General features: G+C 39.0%; 1 protein-coding gene across 1 annotated transcript in view; it reads left to right on the top strand.

The window, feature by feature from the left end:
* The window catches only part of slc7a5 (solute carrier family 7 member 5), a 48,500-nt gene extending 33,444 nt beyond the window's left edge, over window positions 1-15,056 (top strand). The window contains exons 5-10 of the mRNA XM_063067007.1: window positions 5,459-5,582; window positions 7,705-7,808; window positions 11,245-11,341; window positions 12,446-12,595; window positions 13,371-13,548; window positions 14,919-15,056. Of these exons, the coding sequence (XP_062923077.1) occupies window positions 5,459-5,582; window positions 7,705-7,808; window positions 11,245-11,341; window positions 12,446-12,595; window positions 13,371-13,548; window positions 14,919-14,974 (709 nt within the window). The 3' untranslated portion in view covers window positions 14,975-15,056. The remainder of the gene's footprint in view (window positions 1-5,458; window positions 5,583-7,704; window positions 7,809-11,244; window positions 11,342-12,445; window positions 12,596-13,370; window positions 13,549-14,918) is intronic.
* The last annotated feature ends 638 nt before the right edge of the window (window positions 15,057-15,694 follow it).

Here is a 15,694-nt window from a genome sequence, read left to right as displayed (position 1 = left end):
CAGAGAGATCCTGGATAAAAACCTGCTAGCCTCTTCCAGGGGAGGAAGTCTGTCTTTGAGCAGGACAATGAGCCAAAGCACACTGCCAGAACAACATGTAGTGGTTTTAAATTAAGAAAATTGATGTCCTTGAGTGGCCCTGTCAGAATCCTGATTGAACATCTCTGGCAAGACCTCAAGATTGCTGTCCACCAACTAACCTAGTTCAGCTTGAGCAGCCTTGCAAGGAGGAATAGGCAAATATTGCTCCATCACATTATGCAAAGCTAACAGAGACTTACAAAAAGACTACTGGCTGTAATAGCTGAGAGAGGTGTTTTAACTAAGTACTGAGCAAAGGAGAGATGAATACTTTTGAACTGCGGGCATTTCAGTTTCTGAATTTTTAGTTTTCCATTCTTTACAATTTTGCCTGTTTTTTTGGGCTCCGCTGTGAAAAAGGAGCATGTGATTCACAAAGAAAAATTCTTAGTTAAATCAAAAACCCTGGTTGTAATGCTGGTTTATGTGAACAAAGGTTTGGGACTGAATACTTTTTCAAGGTATCATAAGACCATAAGACAAAGGAGCAGAAGTTGGCCATTCAGCCCATCGAGTCTGCTCCACCATTTTATCATGAGCTCATCCATTCTCCCATTTAGTCCCACTCCCCTGCCTTCTCACCATAATCTTTGATGCCCTGGCTACTCAGATACCTATCAATCTCTGCCTTAAATACACCCAATGACTTGCCCTCCACTGCCGCCTGTGGCAACAAATTCCACAGATTCACCACCCTCTGGCTAAAAAAAATTCTTTGCATCTCTGTTCTGAATGGGCACCCTTCAATCCTTAAGTCATGCCTTCTCGTACTGCACTTCCCCACCATGGGAAACAACTTTGCCACATCCACTCTGTCCATGCCTTTCAACATTTGAAATGTTTCTATGACGTCCCCCCTCATTCTTCTAAACTCCAAGGAGTACAGTCCAAGAGCAGTCAAATGTTCCTCATATGTTAACCCTCTCATTCCTGGAATCATTCTAGTGAATCTTCTCTGAACCCTCTCCAATGTCAGCACATCCTTTCTTAAATAAGGAGCCCATAACTGCACACAGTACTCCAAGTGAGGTCTCACCAGTGTCTTATAGAGCCTCAACATCACATCCCTGTTCCTATACTCTATTCCTCTAGAAATGAATGCCAACATTACATTCGCCTTCTTCACTACCGACTCAACCTGGAGGTTAACCTTAAGGGTATCCTGCACAAGGACTCCCAAGTCCCATTATATCTCAGAACTTTGAATTCTCTCCCCATTTAAATAATAGTCTGCCTGTTTATTTCTTCTACCAAAGTGCATAACCATACACTTTCCAACATTGTATTTCATTTGCCACTTCTTTGCCCATTCTCCCAATCTGTCCAAGTCTCTCTGCAGACTGTCTGTGTCCTCAGAACTACCGGCCCCTCCACCTATCTTTGTATCATCAGCAAACTTAGCCACAAAGCCATCTATTCCATAATCCAAGTCGTTGATGTACAACGTAAAAAGAAGCGGCCCCAACACGGACTCCTGTGGAACACCACTGGTAACCAGCAGCCAACCAGAATAGGATTCCTTTATTCCCACTCTCCATTTCCTGCCAATAAGCCAAAGCCCTATCCAAGTATGTAACTTTCCTGTAATTCCATGAGCTCTTATCTTGTTAAGCAGCCTTATGTGCGGTACCTTGTCAAAGGCCTTCTGAAAATCCAAGTACACAACATCCACTGCATCTCCCTTGTCTAGCCTACTGTAATTTCCTCAAAATTACAGTATAATGCTCCTCCTTATCTTTGTTACAGCAGAAGCTTGACTTTCCAGTGCATTCTGGCACAGCACTACTATTCATGTCATAACTTATACCAGCTCTAATGTAAAAATCTTGTGCCTCCTGGCTCCCAGTTAAACAAGTATCTGGGTTTTTAAATCTATGCCCTCATTTTAAAAACTTCTTTCCCTCATTTAATCCTCTCAGATATCTTCACTTCTTTAATTTGGATTTGACTAACCAGATTCCTTTCAACCACATTCTCAAAAGTAAAGAAACTCAGTGTGTTTGGCAATGTTTACGTGTACCATGAGACAGAATTTCTGCAGCGTCAAAGCAACTGTTGACAATGCCACTATCATTTGTGATGTTCATTTCAGGTCCTCCACACACGATGCAGTCATTCATAGAGGTGCCCAGTATGCACATAGGTGACCGTCTAAACAGTGATAAATCGAGAAATCTTGATCTCCAAAGAGATGTGTGTGACCTTCTACACCAGTCACTATAAGCAAACATACTGGAGAACAAAGAGTTAAAAAGGCATTCTATGTTGATCTTCATTGCAAGAGGTTTTGTATACAGGAGTTAGGATGTCTCACTACAATTATATAGGACCTTTGTGAGATCACACCTGAAATATTGTGTGCAGTTTTGGTCATCTTACCCAATAACAGGCATCCCTACCACAGAAGGTTTATAAAACTGATTCCTAGGGTGGCAGGACTATTGTATGAAGAGTGATTGGATCAACTGGACTTGTATTCATTAGTCTCTAGGAAGATTGAGACATGCAGACTTATGTCAGGGCTTTTCAGGATGTTTCCCTTGTGTTTTTAGCCAGGGTCCACAGTCTCAGGATGCTGGATGTGATGTGTGATGAGAATTTTTTTTCACCCAGCGTGGTGAAGTGGTGAAATTCTTTCCCTTTCAGTTTAGTGGAGATCATGGCACTGAATAGATATGAGAATGAGATAGTTGCATTTCTAGAACAAAAGAATCGAGATATGAGAAGAGAGCAGGTAGGTGTTATTGAGGTGGAATATTAGCCATAATTCCATCACCTGACGAACAGATTCAAAGTTCTGAATAGCCCAGAGTAGTTTCTATTTTTCCACATTTCTGTAGCCATCAATGTTGTTCGCAGAATCGTGGCCTGTAGACAGTATGAGAGATAATAGGGCCTTCAAAAAACTTGTGAGACGTGTTGTCTCCTAACTTAAAGGAGGCCTGCCTGAGTGAGCCCATATAATCCAATGTTGGGAACCTGGTTCACGTAGAAATCTCACCACCACAGTAACCCCTCAAACACGTGCCTTTCGACTGATCTCAACCCCCACTTATCCTTGAACCCTCTCATCTCCAGCATTCATTTTCAACCTACTGCATAACATGCAGTGCCTACAGCTCCCAGTTCCACCTGTCCCCCCCCCCGATTATTTTTATGTGATTTACTACCTTCCTGAAACTCACTAATTTTTCCACAACCTGCTGCATGATGTTGTCAGAATCAGGACTAATATCACTGGCGTATGTTGTGAAATTTGGTGACTTGCAGCAGCAGGGCAATGCAATATATAATAACAGAAGGAAAAACAATTGCAGTAAATGTATATAAATATTTAATTCAGTACAGTAGTGCAGAAACAGAATTAAAAAGTAGTGAGTGAGCTAGTGCTCGTGGGTTCAATGTCCATTTAGAAATCAGATGGCAGAGGGGAAGTTGTAGCTCCTGAATCGTTACGTGTGAGTCTTCAGGCTTCTGTACCTCCTTCCCGGTGGTAGCAATGAGAGCAAGACATAACCTGGGTGATGGGGCTCCTTTGTGATAAATGCCACCTTTTTGAGGCAGTGCTATTGAAGATGCCTTGGATACTGTAAGAGGCTAGTGCCTTTGATGGAGCTGACTAAGTTTCCAGCTCTCTGTGGCTTACTTTGATCCTGTGCAGTAGCGACCCCCACCCCCACCCCCATACCAGATGGTGATGCAGCAGAGGAAAGGTTTCTGATGTTGCATCATGTCTTGAAGTTTGCACATAATCGTATTTTACAGCAGCTGGTCCTTCATTGGGGTGTCCATCGTTGTATTTTCAGACAACTTCCAGGATCCAAATAGTTTCTAAGCCCCCTAATTTATAGCCAGATGTTTAATATTAATATTGTCTAGATGCCACTGTACAATGCCATCTATGGGCAGCCCATGATCCATAATTCTTTTGCTCTTCAAAAGTTAAGGTGGGTGCATAGTTGCCTTCTCAAATCCTACCGGTGAACGTTTTCAAATTATCATCAATAGTTTTGTCCATAATTCTGGAAGCAAATGTACTACAAGCTGTATGATACCTCTCACCTTTCCTCAAGGAACTACAGTACAAACACAGTTTTCCAATCTAGAAGAATGGTTCAGGGATCAGGGGAATTTTGGAAAATTATCACTAAGGCATTTCACCTACTTCCATTGAAAACTCTCTGATGTTTGTCATTCTGTTTCTTTCATTTCTTTTCTTTTTTATGTTAATTTTGGTGAATCCATGTACAGGAATCCGTATTAATTTCTTGTGAGCTGTGCTTTCGTATACTATGTATACTAATATAAAGTAATTATTCAACACAGCAATCGTTTTATTTTTTACTTGAAGCATTACTATTATTTATTTGAGAGGCAAGTTCAAAGGCATTTTCTCTGCTGGTTCTGCCTCGAAAGTAAAATGCATAGATCACTTGCCCAGTTTGTAGAACTCCACTTGTGTGTATATTTTCCTCCTATTTTACGTTTCCAGTGACATCTGCAGCATTTTGGCATGTTGGGTTCTTGCCCATATTTTTCATATTCAAGACTGAATTTATGTCATTTTTATTCATTAACAGGTTAGCCCAAGTAATCATGGATAGTTTCCATGATGTGGAACCAGCTCTGCGTCAATATAAAATCTTAGTATCTGCTTCTATCTTTCAGCTGTCGAATTGTTAAACAATAACCAGGTTCCTCCTGTGTGTAGCTATTGATGCACTCTGGTTTACTTGTCTGTGCTTAGCATAAAGTTGCATTTCCTTGGATAGGCAAGGAGATAGGTTCTGTTACAATTAATTTTATTTTGTCAATTCTGCTCATTTAAAGCTGGACAATTCCTAAATCGCAGCCTTTTGGCCTATAATTGCAAATATTGTCCTATTCTGGTGCAAAAGTTAAGACTTCACATTGTGAAAATATTGTTCCCAGAAAGATATACAGTAGTCTTGCCCTAGATTTGTAAAAGTTTAGCTTGTTAGTTGGCTTTTTACGCAAAGTTTCGGTATAATTTTACTCAAATCCATGCTCTAATATGTTCCTCTGGTTCTCCACCTAATTTGTGTATGACTGCTGCAAAATATGAATTGATTGTCGATCTATGAGTAAAAATGTCTAAATTTGCTGTACCTGGAATCTCAAGTGAAATAACAAGAATGTTAAGCTCCTTAATTTTCTTGAAGAACTTAACGAAGTAGTGTATATAGGTCTGCTGTTTATAATATTAACTGATTGGAATTGCGATATAAATTATATTACTAATCTGAAAACTCCAAGCGGCGATTTTTAATTGTGGTTCTTGGATACAATACAATGTTCATAAAAAGGTGAAATGATTTTTAAGGACCACCTTCAACATCCTTTATTTGTTTTCCAGGAATCTGCCTCGTGCTATAATGATCTCCCTGCCAATTGTGACATGTGTGTATGTGCTGACCAACTTGGCATATTTTACTACCCTGTCTCCTGAATTAATGCTGCATTCAGAAGCAGTGGCCGTGGTTAGTTGGCAAGAAGCATTCCATTACTTCTTAAAGATAATTTTAGTGGCATGTACATAATTTTCATGATGATACTATTTACAAATAAAAATCATTGAATAGTCAAATTTCTGCTAATTGGTTGGAAATACACTACTGTTGGCTTACATTTACCAATGCTGTTCAATCATGAAGTATGATAAGAACAGAAAAACTTGGAGTAAGTGTAGATTGTCTGGTCTTTCAAATTTGTCATGCAATTTATCAGAATCATGGCTCAGCTTTTAACTAGCACCAGCATATTCAAATCCTTCCATAATAAGGGCAAAGAAGCACTTGTTTTCCTGACTGTTGCACATACATGTGACTTGAGTACCTTGATTGTCCGCATTTCCCAATCAGTCACATTGAAAATATGTTCCGTTTTGTGCAAAATCATGTGACCATACTGAGTTCTCACCCACTCGCTGGGCCTCTTCATATCCTCTTTATCAACATGAAATTCTGCAGATGCTTAAGATTTTGAGGAACACACACAAAGTGCTGAAGGAACTGAGCTGGTCAGGCATTATCTTTGGAGAGGAAGCGTTCTGGCCTAAAATATCAACCGTTCCATGGCCGCCTCTTGAGCCAAGATGGTGCCAAACTCAGGGTGGAAGAGCAACACCTTGTATTCTGTCTGGGTACCCTCCAACTTAGTGGCATAAAATCCATTTCTCTTTCCAGTGGACAAAATGTACCCACTCCCCCTTTCTTTTACTTCTCACCTGCCTATTACTTCCCCCTGAGTCCCCTCCTCCTCCCCTTTCTCCTATTGTCCACTCTCCTGTCCTATCAGATTCTTTCTTCTCCAGCCCTTGTCCTTCCCACCCACCTGGCTTCCCTATCACCTTCCAGCTAGCCTCCATCTCCTTCCCCCACTTCTTTTTTATTCTGGCATCTTCCCCCTTCCTTCTCAGTCCTGAAGAAGAGCCCAAAACTTCTTTTCCACACATGCTGCCTGACCTGCTGAGTTCCTCCAGCGTTTCGTGTGTGTAACTGTATTTGCTATATCCTCTTTAACTTGTTTACATACTGTTCCCGCTCAACAATCATGGGCAAACTTGGAAATCTCAAGTCGAAACTGTGAATAACTAGGTCTTGTGCTTTTGTCCCTGTGTTACACTAGCTGTGTCACTGTGTCACTCCTTTTGGTTCCAATATTTTAATAATCATGTCCTCAATAAACTTTCAGTTGAGCATTATTTCTTTTTCATGTATCATCGCTGAACATGCTAAATCCTATTCTTTTCTAGACATTCTGTTGTCATTCCTTTATTATAGATTCCAGCATTTCCCGACAACTGATATTAGGCTAATAGGTCTGTAATTCCCTGTTTTCTCTCTCTTTTCTTAAATGGTAGAGTCATAATTGCTACTTCCAACTTGTAGGAACCATTCCAGATTATATAGAGTTTTGGGAGATAACAACCAGAACCATCTCCCATAGCCACCTCACTCAAAACTCTGGGTTCATTGGGTTCTTGGGATTTATCAACTTTCATTCTCAAGTGAAACTTTTTTTTAACCAATACTATGACTTGGTTCTTTTGTATTTCTTGCAGGTGTTTTATTATTTCTTCTGTTTTAAAAAAAAAACATGAAACAAGATATCTGTTTAATCTCTCTGCATTTTTTCTTATTCCCCATCATAAAGTTGCCTTTTTACCTCTCAGTTCTCTTCCTTTTAGTGTAACTACAGAAGTCCATACAATCATTTTTTATGCTTGCTTTCATATTCTATTGCTTTTTTCTTTATCAAATTCTTGAGCCCCCTTTGCTGAATTCTATAATATTCCCCATCCTAAAGTCTGCTAACTTTATGAACCTCATCCTTTGTTTTCTCTTGTCAGCCATGGAAATGATCCAACTTAAAACATCTTTAGTTACAAGCTTTTGGATTTCCACAGGAAACATTGAGTTTTGTTAATAAAATAATTTTAAAATTTAAAGAATGATTTAATTTCTTGGATCAAAATCATCCATTAATTAAATAGTTGATTACCCACATAAGCTATGAAGTAATTTTTATTAATTTGTGTCTTATGTTGAGTTCTTTTTCGACTAGAGTGGTTAATTTGTCTTTATTTTTCTTGTTCTTTAGGACTTTGGGAATATCCACTTGGGCATAATGTCCTGGATTGTCCCCGTATTTGTAGGGCTTTCCTGTTTTGGTTCTGTCAATGGATCGCTGTTTACCTCTTCTAGGTAACTGATAAAAAATATTATGATTTTATATTTAACATTAGCAAACGTCTTTTCTGATAAACTTTTAGACTTTGTAAATATTTACATATAGGTTATAAAGCCTGTGCTTCACTGTTACAGCTGTTTTAAAATAAAATTTATCACAAGTTTCCAGAAACATTAAAGCTATATGGTATTTGGTGCACTGTTTACACTACTGCTGTATTGCACAGTACCAGCTCTATTTTTCATTTTGATAGTGGAGACCAAAACTTAATTTCTACCTCACTATTGTTATTCAATTTTTTGGTTGATTTTGACTTGTAATGTCTTGTACGCTGGTGATTTAATATTCTGATGCAAAACTGTAAATGTAAAAATATTGGACAAAGAGAGCCATCGCTGAGCAAAAAGCAAGATGCTGGAGAAACTCAGTAGATAGTACAGCATTTGTGGTGACGGTCACTGCATCAGGACTGGGACTGTAAAGAGGAGACAGCTAGTGTATGGAGATAAGGGAGGAAGTTGAGGCAGGAGCTGGTAAGCATGGCATGATCCAGGTGAAGAGAGATTGATGGTCAGATGGAGAGATAAATATAGCAACAGAGGATGATTGTTAGAGACAAAGAAAGGCTACGTGGAATCTGATAAGAATGAAAAGTAATGGTGAAACCAGATAGGGGAGGAATGCTGGGCAGATGGCGACGTTGTGGGGAGGGCAGAGATCGAATGGAGAGAATGTGTGGTAAAGGACGAAGAAGGAACCAGATTTGGGGAGGGGGGGGTTACTGGGTAAGAGAGGGTTGGATGAGGGGTGAAAGTTAGTAGCACAGTTGATAAAATTAATGAGTTCCACAGAGGTCCAGAAGGCAACACCAATGCAGTTGTCAGTGTGGCGGAGAAAGAGATGTGACGTGTTGCCAGACAAAGTTTGGAACAAAGACTGCTCCGCATAACCAACAGAGAGGCAGGCAAGGCTGGGGCCCACACAAATGCCATGGCAACACAAATGATTTGCAAAAAGAGGAATCAAAAGGGAGAGTTGTTCAGGGTGAGAATAAGTATATGCAAGTGGAGGAGAGTGTTAGTAGAGGGGAAATTGGTTGTACCAATGTTCTAGAAAGAAATGGAGGGCCCTAAGACTTTCTTGATGGGGAATGGAGGTGTGTAGAGACTGAACATCCCTGGCAAAGATGAAGACATTGTGGTGTTTTGGATGTAGGTGGGAATGGACTGGACAAGCGCAATAACGTGGTCAAAATGTAAGGAGGTGAATGAGGCAAGACCAGGCAGAAACAATGAGCCTACCAGGACAGTCCTGATTGTGGATCTTGGGGAGGAAATAAAGGTGGAATTGGGGAACATAAAATTGAAGGCTTGTTTGGGGGTGCAGGGGGCGGGAGTAGATGAATACCTTTTGATGTCATAGGCGAGACAGTGGCCTAGGGCTCAGTATTAGGATCTTGTTCCAAGTGTAGGTATGGGGAGGATTTGGAGAGTTCCATTTATCTAGCTCTACAGTGCAGCAGTCAGTCCGTCAAACCACAATGGCACCACCCTAGTCTGCCCTAGATGATGAGGTAGAAGAGCTGAACATCATGACCACACCCCTTCCCATAAGGGCACCATCCCTTCCATCTTCTCCATCCACACCACATCTTCTCATGCTTTCCATTCCAGGATCCCATGTCCCCATAGACAGAACAAAGATGGAGTTCCCTTGGTCCCTACCTGTCACCCTACCATCCTCCACATCCAGCACACCATTCTTCATTGATCCCACTAGCTGTGATGCGAGCCCACCACTTCCCACCCTGTTTCGCCTTCCACAAGGGCCATTCTCTCCACCACTCCCTCCCTGGTTTGTTCACATAATTCTCCAGTTTCAGGTAACCTGCAACCTCTCTGTCCCTTTCGCTCTCAGTTTCCCCCCAGGTCCTCTTGCTCGCCTTTACTCACCCTGTTACCCAGTTTTTCTCACTCTTTCATGGTTCCATCTACCCATCGCTCTCTCTCTCTCTCACACACACACACACACACACACACACACTCACACTCACATTCTACTCACAATCCCCTCCTCTTCCCCTCTACTTTCAGATGTGCAGAAGGTTCTTGGGAGACTTGTTCAAAGCTCCCTGAAAGTGGATTGGGTAGTTTTGTTTTAAAAAAGCTTACAGCATGCTTGTCTTCATTAATCGGGACATTGAGTGTAACGGTGGCTATGCCATGTTGCTGCTGTATAAGATTTGGTTTAGCCACGTTAGGAGTATTGTGTGCAGTTTTGGTCACCACATTAGTGAAAGGAGTAGAGATTTTGGAGAGGGTGCAGAAGAGTTTCACCAGGGTGTTCCTGGAGAATTTTAATCGGGAGAGGATGGACAAGCTTGGATTGTTTTCACTGCAGCTACAGGCTGCAGGACAACCTGGCAGAAGTGCATTAAATTATAAGAGGCATTGATGTGGTAAACAGTCTTTTTTAAGATGGTAATCTCAAATCTGACAGGGGAAAATTTTAAAATAGATTTGTGAGGTAAGTTCTTTTGTATAGAGTGGAAACTGCCTGGTGAAGTGGTGAAAGCATACTGTTTATGTTAGCAAAGTTAAATATTTAGACAGACACATGTACCAACAGGGATGAGAGGAATGTGGTACCTTGTGTAAATAGGATTGGTATAGATTGATGTTGGAGACATTTTTCTATTAAAACTGCACACTGAATCTGACATTCACCTCAGGCCCTGTCGCTTTCTTAGTTACAGCTCATATTGGGACAGCCCACAAATAGGATCTCACATACAGCAGTGGTGAGGTTTCTTGAACAAGTTGGTTTATTCAGGCCCTTTTACATCATACACTGTTCAATACAGCTGTGAAATACTCCACTGACCAAAAAACATCCTGCAATTCACATTAGAATAGTTACATACAGATTACACAATTTCTTCAGTAACCCTCTTAATTTTTGTAGTAGTTAATCGTTTTATTTCTGCACTAGTTACCTCTATCGGCCCATTAGACCTGTTTCTTCCCAACTATTAGCCTATTTTCCCATTATTCCTCCTACAGCTGGCATCATGGTTGGTGTTGGTATCATGTGTCAGACAAGGGGCAACTCAGGTGTGGATGACAGATTTCCTCCCTGAAAGGCATGAGTGAAGGAAATGTATTTTTTTGATAAATATGTGGTATTATGATTACCATTACTAGTTACTTATTTATCCCAAATTCCAGATTATTAACTGAAATTAAACTTCACGGATTCAGTAGGATTTGATCTTGAACCTGCTGAATTGTTAGTCTTGTAATTTAACAGCTGTGTCACTACCCTATCATTACCATCCTGAAGATTCATTCATACGATGCAGGAAACAAAAATCAACTGTTGGTAATAATACTTGCTTTCCCACTATATTTCTGCTTTTTAAATCCTCAATAACTGCTTCTTTTATTACAGATTATTCTTTGTGGGAGCAAGAGAAGGTCATTTGCCCAACCTCCTTTCAATGATTCACCCAAATCTCTTTACCCCTCTACCATCATTAATATTTACTGTAAGTATCTTGAAGTTGACATTTTCTTGTACAAGCAGAAAGGTGAATTACTGCTGAAATACTGTCTTAATATGTTTTCAAAGTACTTTAATGAGGTTTAGGTGGTTATGCAAAATAGCAGCATATACTAAATGCAGAACAGTGGTTTGTGAATTTATTACCATACCTGCTTTTTTTATTTTTGATTCAATCTTAAATTTCTGCTTGTCAGAATCTTACCTGCAGATTTGGGATACACGCATTTATAGATTATGACAAACACGTAGAAAAAGACATGCATTTAACAAGGTGAATTTGAGAAAGAAAAAGACTTGCATTTCTGTATTGTCTTTAAGTATCTTGCATAATGCTCCAAAGTGCTTTGCAAAATGAGGAATACTTCTTTGAAGTGCTGTAATGCAGCAAAGGTGCCAGGCAATTTGTGTACAGCAGGATTCCAAAAGCAGTACAAGTTGAGTGCCCTTATCCAAAAGTCCAAAATTCAGATTTTTTTTGAGTTGCTGACAAGACATCACAAATGGGAAATTCCACAAGGTGCTGAGAAGGCTCCTAAGTGATGCGCAGGTCTCTGCACATCACAGTCAGTTCTGAGAAGTGACCTCACGTACGAAAGTTAATGAAAAATAGTAAAACACACCATAAAGCAAAAAATGAAGATCTCGATCGTGTATTGAAAGAGTGGATTTGTTAGCGTTGGAGTGAACATATGCTGCTTAACAATATGCTGATCATGAAGCAAACAAAGATCTATCATGACAAACTGAAAATTGAAAGGGAATTGTTTCATGCACAAAAAAAATATAAAAGTAATGCCACCCACGTCAGTTACTTGATTTCAAACTTTCCTCAGTATAGATGAAAGATCATTGACCTAAAATGTTAGCTCTATTCTTCCCTCCACACAAGCTGCTTGATTTGTTGAGTATTTTGATGATTTTGTTTATATTTGTTAATGTCATTTTCAGGTAGGCTGCCAATTTTACCTTTACTATTTACAAGTTTAAAATTAACTTATTTTTTAACAGAAGAATTCTATTTAAATATGTAAATCTTTGGAACTCCATCTTTCTTTGATGATAATGCTCTTTGCTTTCGTTTTTCTAGTGTTGGATGACCTTGATGTATGCATTTTCTGTCGACATATACTCTGTCATTAACTTCTTCAGTTTCTTCAATTGGCTGTGCATTGCATTAGCTATTATTGGAATGATGTGGCTACGCTATAAGAAGCCAGAAATGGAACGGCCAATAAAGGTAAATGACCAGCTGCAGTTCTGTTCGAATACAAAGGCAACAATGTTCAATCATTTTTACCATGTGAGAGTAATTCATTACTTTGAATGACTATTTTATTTAAATAAATCATCAAAACATTGGCCTCCAATTATCTATGCTCAGCAATTATTTGCACAAAAATTAGCATTTTTTGGCTGTTTTGATAGCTGTGCTGGATGAAAACAAAACGTTTTACGCAACAGGGAGAGAAACAAAGTATTAAATCGGCTAATTACCTTGGCACAGTCTTGGTGCCATTCTAGATAATTACTTTTTAAATTGTTTTGAAAGAGACTTGAGAGTAGATCATCTCGTCAGCAGCCATGGACCAATGTAACGCAAAGGGTGATGTAAACAACAGCACATTTAAGAATCAAGATTATCCACGTTCAATCCTGAGGCTAGTTATTTGGCTCAAAGTGACATTTTTCAAGGAATGTGAGAAAAGTACTTTGTTTATTCCAATGGAACAAAATTATCAAGTTTAAGGGAAACCTGGCAAAAATTATACAGCTATGTTTTTGAATATCATCTTCCTTGCATAAATTAGATTTAAACATCCTTTTCACTGTCTCTTTTATGTTAAAACTACAAATTTAAATTATTGTTTAAGAATGGTGTAAAAAGAACTTTTTTCCCTTGATTTTGAGTGTCTTAGATGATAAATGAGGATAAAGCAGCAATAAAGTACAAATAAAAGTTTAATAATGATGAAGGTTAAAAGTAATCTGTTTTTCTTTCTTATCTCCTACAGTTTAATATCATTCTCCCAATCATTTTTGTGCTTGCCTGCATTTTTTTGATCGTTGTATCCATATGGATGACACCTGTGGAATGCGCCATTGGTTTTGCCATAATCCTCTCCGGAATTCCAGTTTATTACATAGGAGTTTACTGGAAAAACAAACCCAAGTGGCTTTTGAATACAATCGGTATGCATATTTATGATCATTTCTAATATTGTACATTTTATTGTTTGGGTTCATGTGTATTAACTAAGCTGATCCTTTATACGGCATCACCTAGAACCTTATGAAGATGTATGTTTAGCAGTAATATTAATGATAATGTTAACCACGTTGTGTTCTAATCATGAATTTTGGGTACAGACTACTAGGCTGTGAAATAAAACAGGGAAATGATGGAAATACTCGGCACATCAGGAAAAAACAGTTAACATTTCAGGTCTGGAACCCTTAATCAGAATTAGGAAAGAGCAGAATAAAAGGAATATATTTGATGGGGTTACACCAGCTGACTTAATGTGATAATTAAGTAGCAGCTAAGCTTATTTGCCTGTGTAATGTGTTGCTAATAGTCAGGTACTGGAGCATGTCCATCAGGTCAGATGATACAAAAAAACTGAGCCAAATAGAAAACTGACAGAAGTGGCCGGTTCTGACACAGACAAGAAAGAAAGAATGAACTGCCCAAAGGTGTTATTGATCTTGCATCCAATGAAGAAAAATAAATGCTTTTCATTGTAAGTTAAAGGTTACATGGAGCTTAGAATAATAGAGGGCTATGGGTAACCCTAGGTAATTTCTAAAGTAAGTACATGTTCGGCACAGCATTGTGGGCCGAAGGGTCTGTATTGTGCTGTAGGTTTTTCTATGTTACTATGTTATATGGTCAGTAGCAATAAGTGTTCTTGCTTCTCTCTGAATTTTATTGGTCAGAGTGTGTTTTAATGAGTGAAAATTGCCCTCTCTCGGATATCCTCTTCAGCAATGAAGAGTTCGTGGCCATTTTCAGACTAGGGGGTTGCTGCAACAAAAGGACACTTCTGAGACAGCTTTCCGAATTAAACTTGGAGCAGTGACAGGGATCTGGTCAACTGCAACTCCTGGGAGAGAGAATTACACTGGGTGGGTGTAGAGTTAGATAGAAATTGGAATAGAGCTTAGATTAGAGGTGAAGTTCAGGGGAATTGTGTTTAAAAATTAACATTAGTGCATCAAAAGAAATCCTCTACTCAACCCATGATAAATTACTTAATTTCCTTTTTTTATGCCTCCTTGGCAATAAAACTAGTCAGCGAACATATTTCACCATTTGAACTATCCTCCCTTAAAAGAGTAGTCATTATTTCAACTACCCAGCTACAACATTAAAAGAGCAAATCAGGCAAGTCCTTCAGCAAGCTTGGAGGCAGCACCTATCTAAATGACAGGAACCAGAGCTTTTATCCTCCAGCACCTCTTTGAGGGTATACTATCACATTAACCTTAATGGCTGAAAGCGTGCCTATCACCAGCATTTTGTTAGTTCATTAGTAACAAGATTTTCATCTTTCTTGCAGATACTATTACGATTTTCTGTCAAAAGATTTTGGAGGTGGTACCTCAAACTTCGTAAGAAAATTAAGCTCCTTAAGAAAAATGCACAAATAATCAAGCAAAAGAGTCGCAATTACATGGTCCAAAGTTAACTTTTGTTTATTGGAATTATTTCTGTTTATCTTCAAGATGAAGATTAATTTGTCATCTCAAAATCTTTTGAGAAGTCATCATGTCATCCTTTTATTAGAAAAGGACTCTGTTGTCTAATACTACATCTGGGTGATGAACATGTGATGTGCTTTAAGTGTTTATATGTGTGCTCTTGTCGGTTTTTCATGCTAGGTCACTGATAGTTCTTGCTGCTCTGTGTTCCATTTTAAATGTGTATTTGAACACATTTCAGAAACCCTTGTGCCTGCTATAAAATCCAGGATGTAGGTAGGACTAAATTCTTAAAAACAAAATCTGGGAAAGATTGACTTTTTCATTTTGACCTCCAGGGATTCTTCTACATTGAGTGCTTCAGAGAAAAAGCATTTTATAATCTTAAGTACTGGGTTCTTTAGTCAAAACTGCATTTAAAACTCCTCATGGATTCCTGATTTTCGTAATCCTTTTGTAATTCATTTTAGTTGAACATGTTTAAAGACTAAATGTGCACATTCTCTGGTCAACAGCAAACTGCTGCTTTATTACGGGAGCATTTTACCTGTGCTGTCAGCAGAGACCAATGGTACAATTTCCCTCAACATCCCAGACTTTGGAAGTGAAAATTAGTCAAGGTCCTTTTTTCACT

This window comes from Mobula hypostoma, chromosome 14, assembly GCF_963921235.1.
Source record: "Mobula hypostoma chromosome 14, sMobHyp1.1, whole genome shotgun sequence".
NCBI classification, from domain to species: domain Eukaryota; kingdom Metazoa; phylum Chordata; class Chondrichthyes; order Myliobatiformes; family Myliobatidae; genus Mobula; species Mobula hypostoma.
The sequence above is the reverse complement of the archived record's forward strand: the minus strand, read 5'-3'. Positions and strand labels throughout refer to the sequence as shown.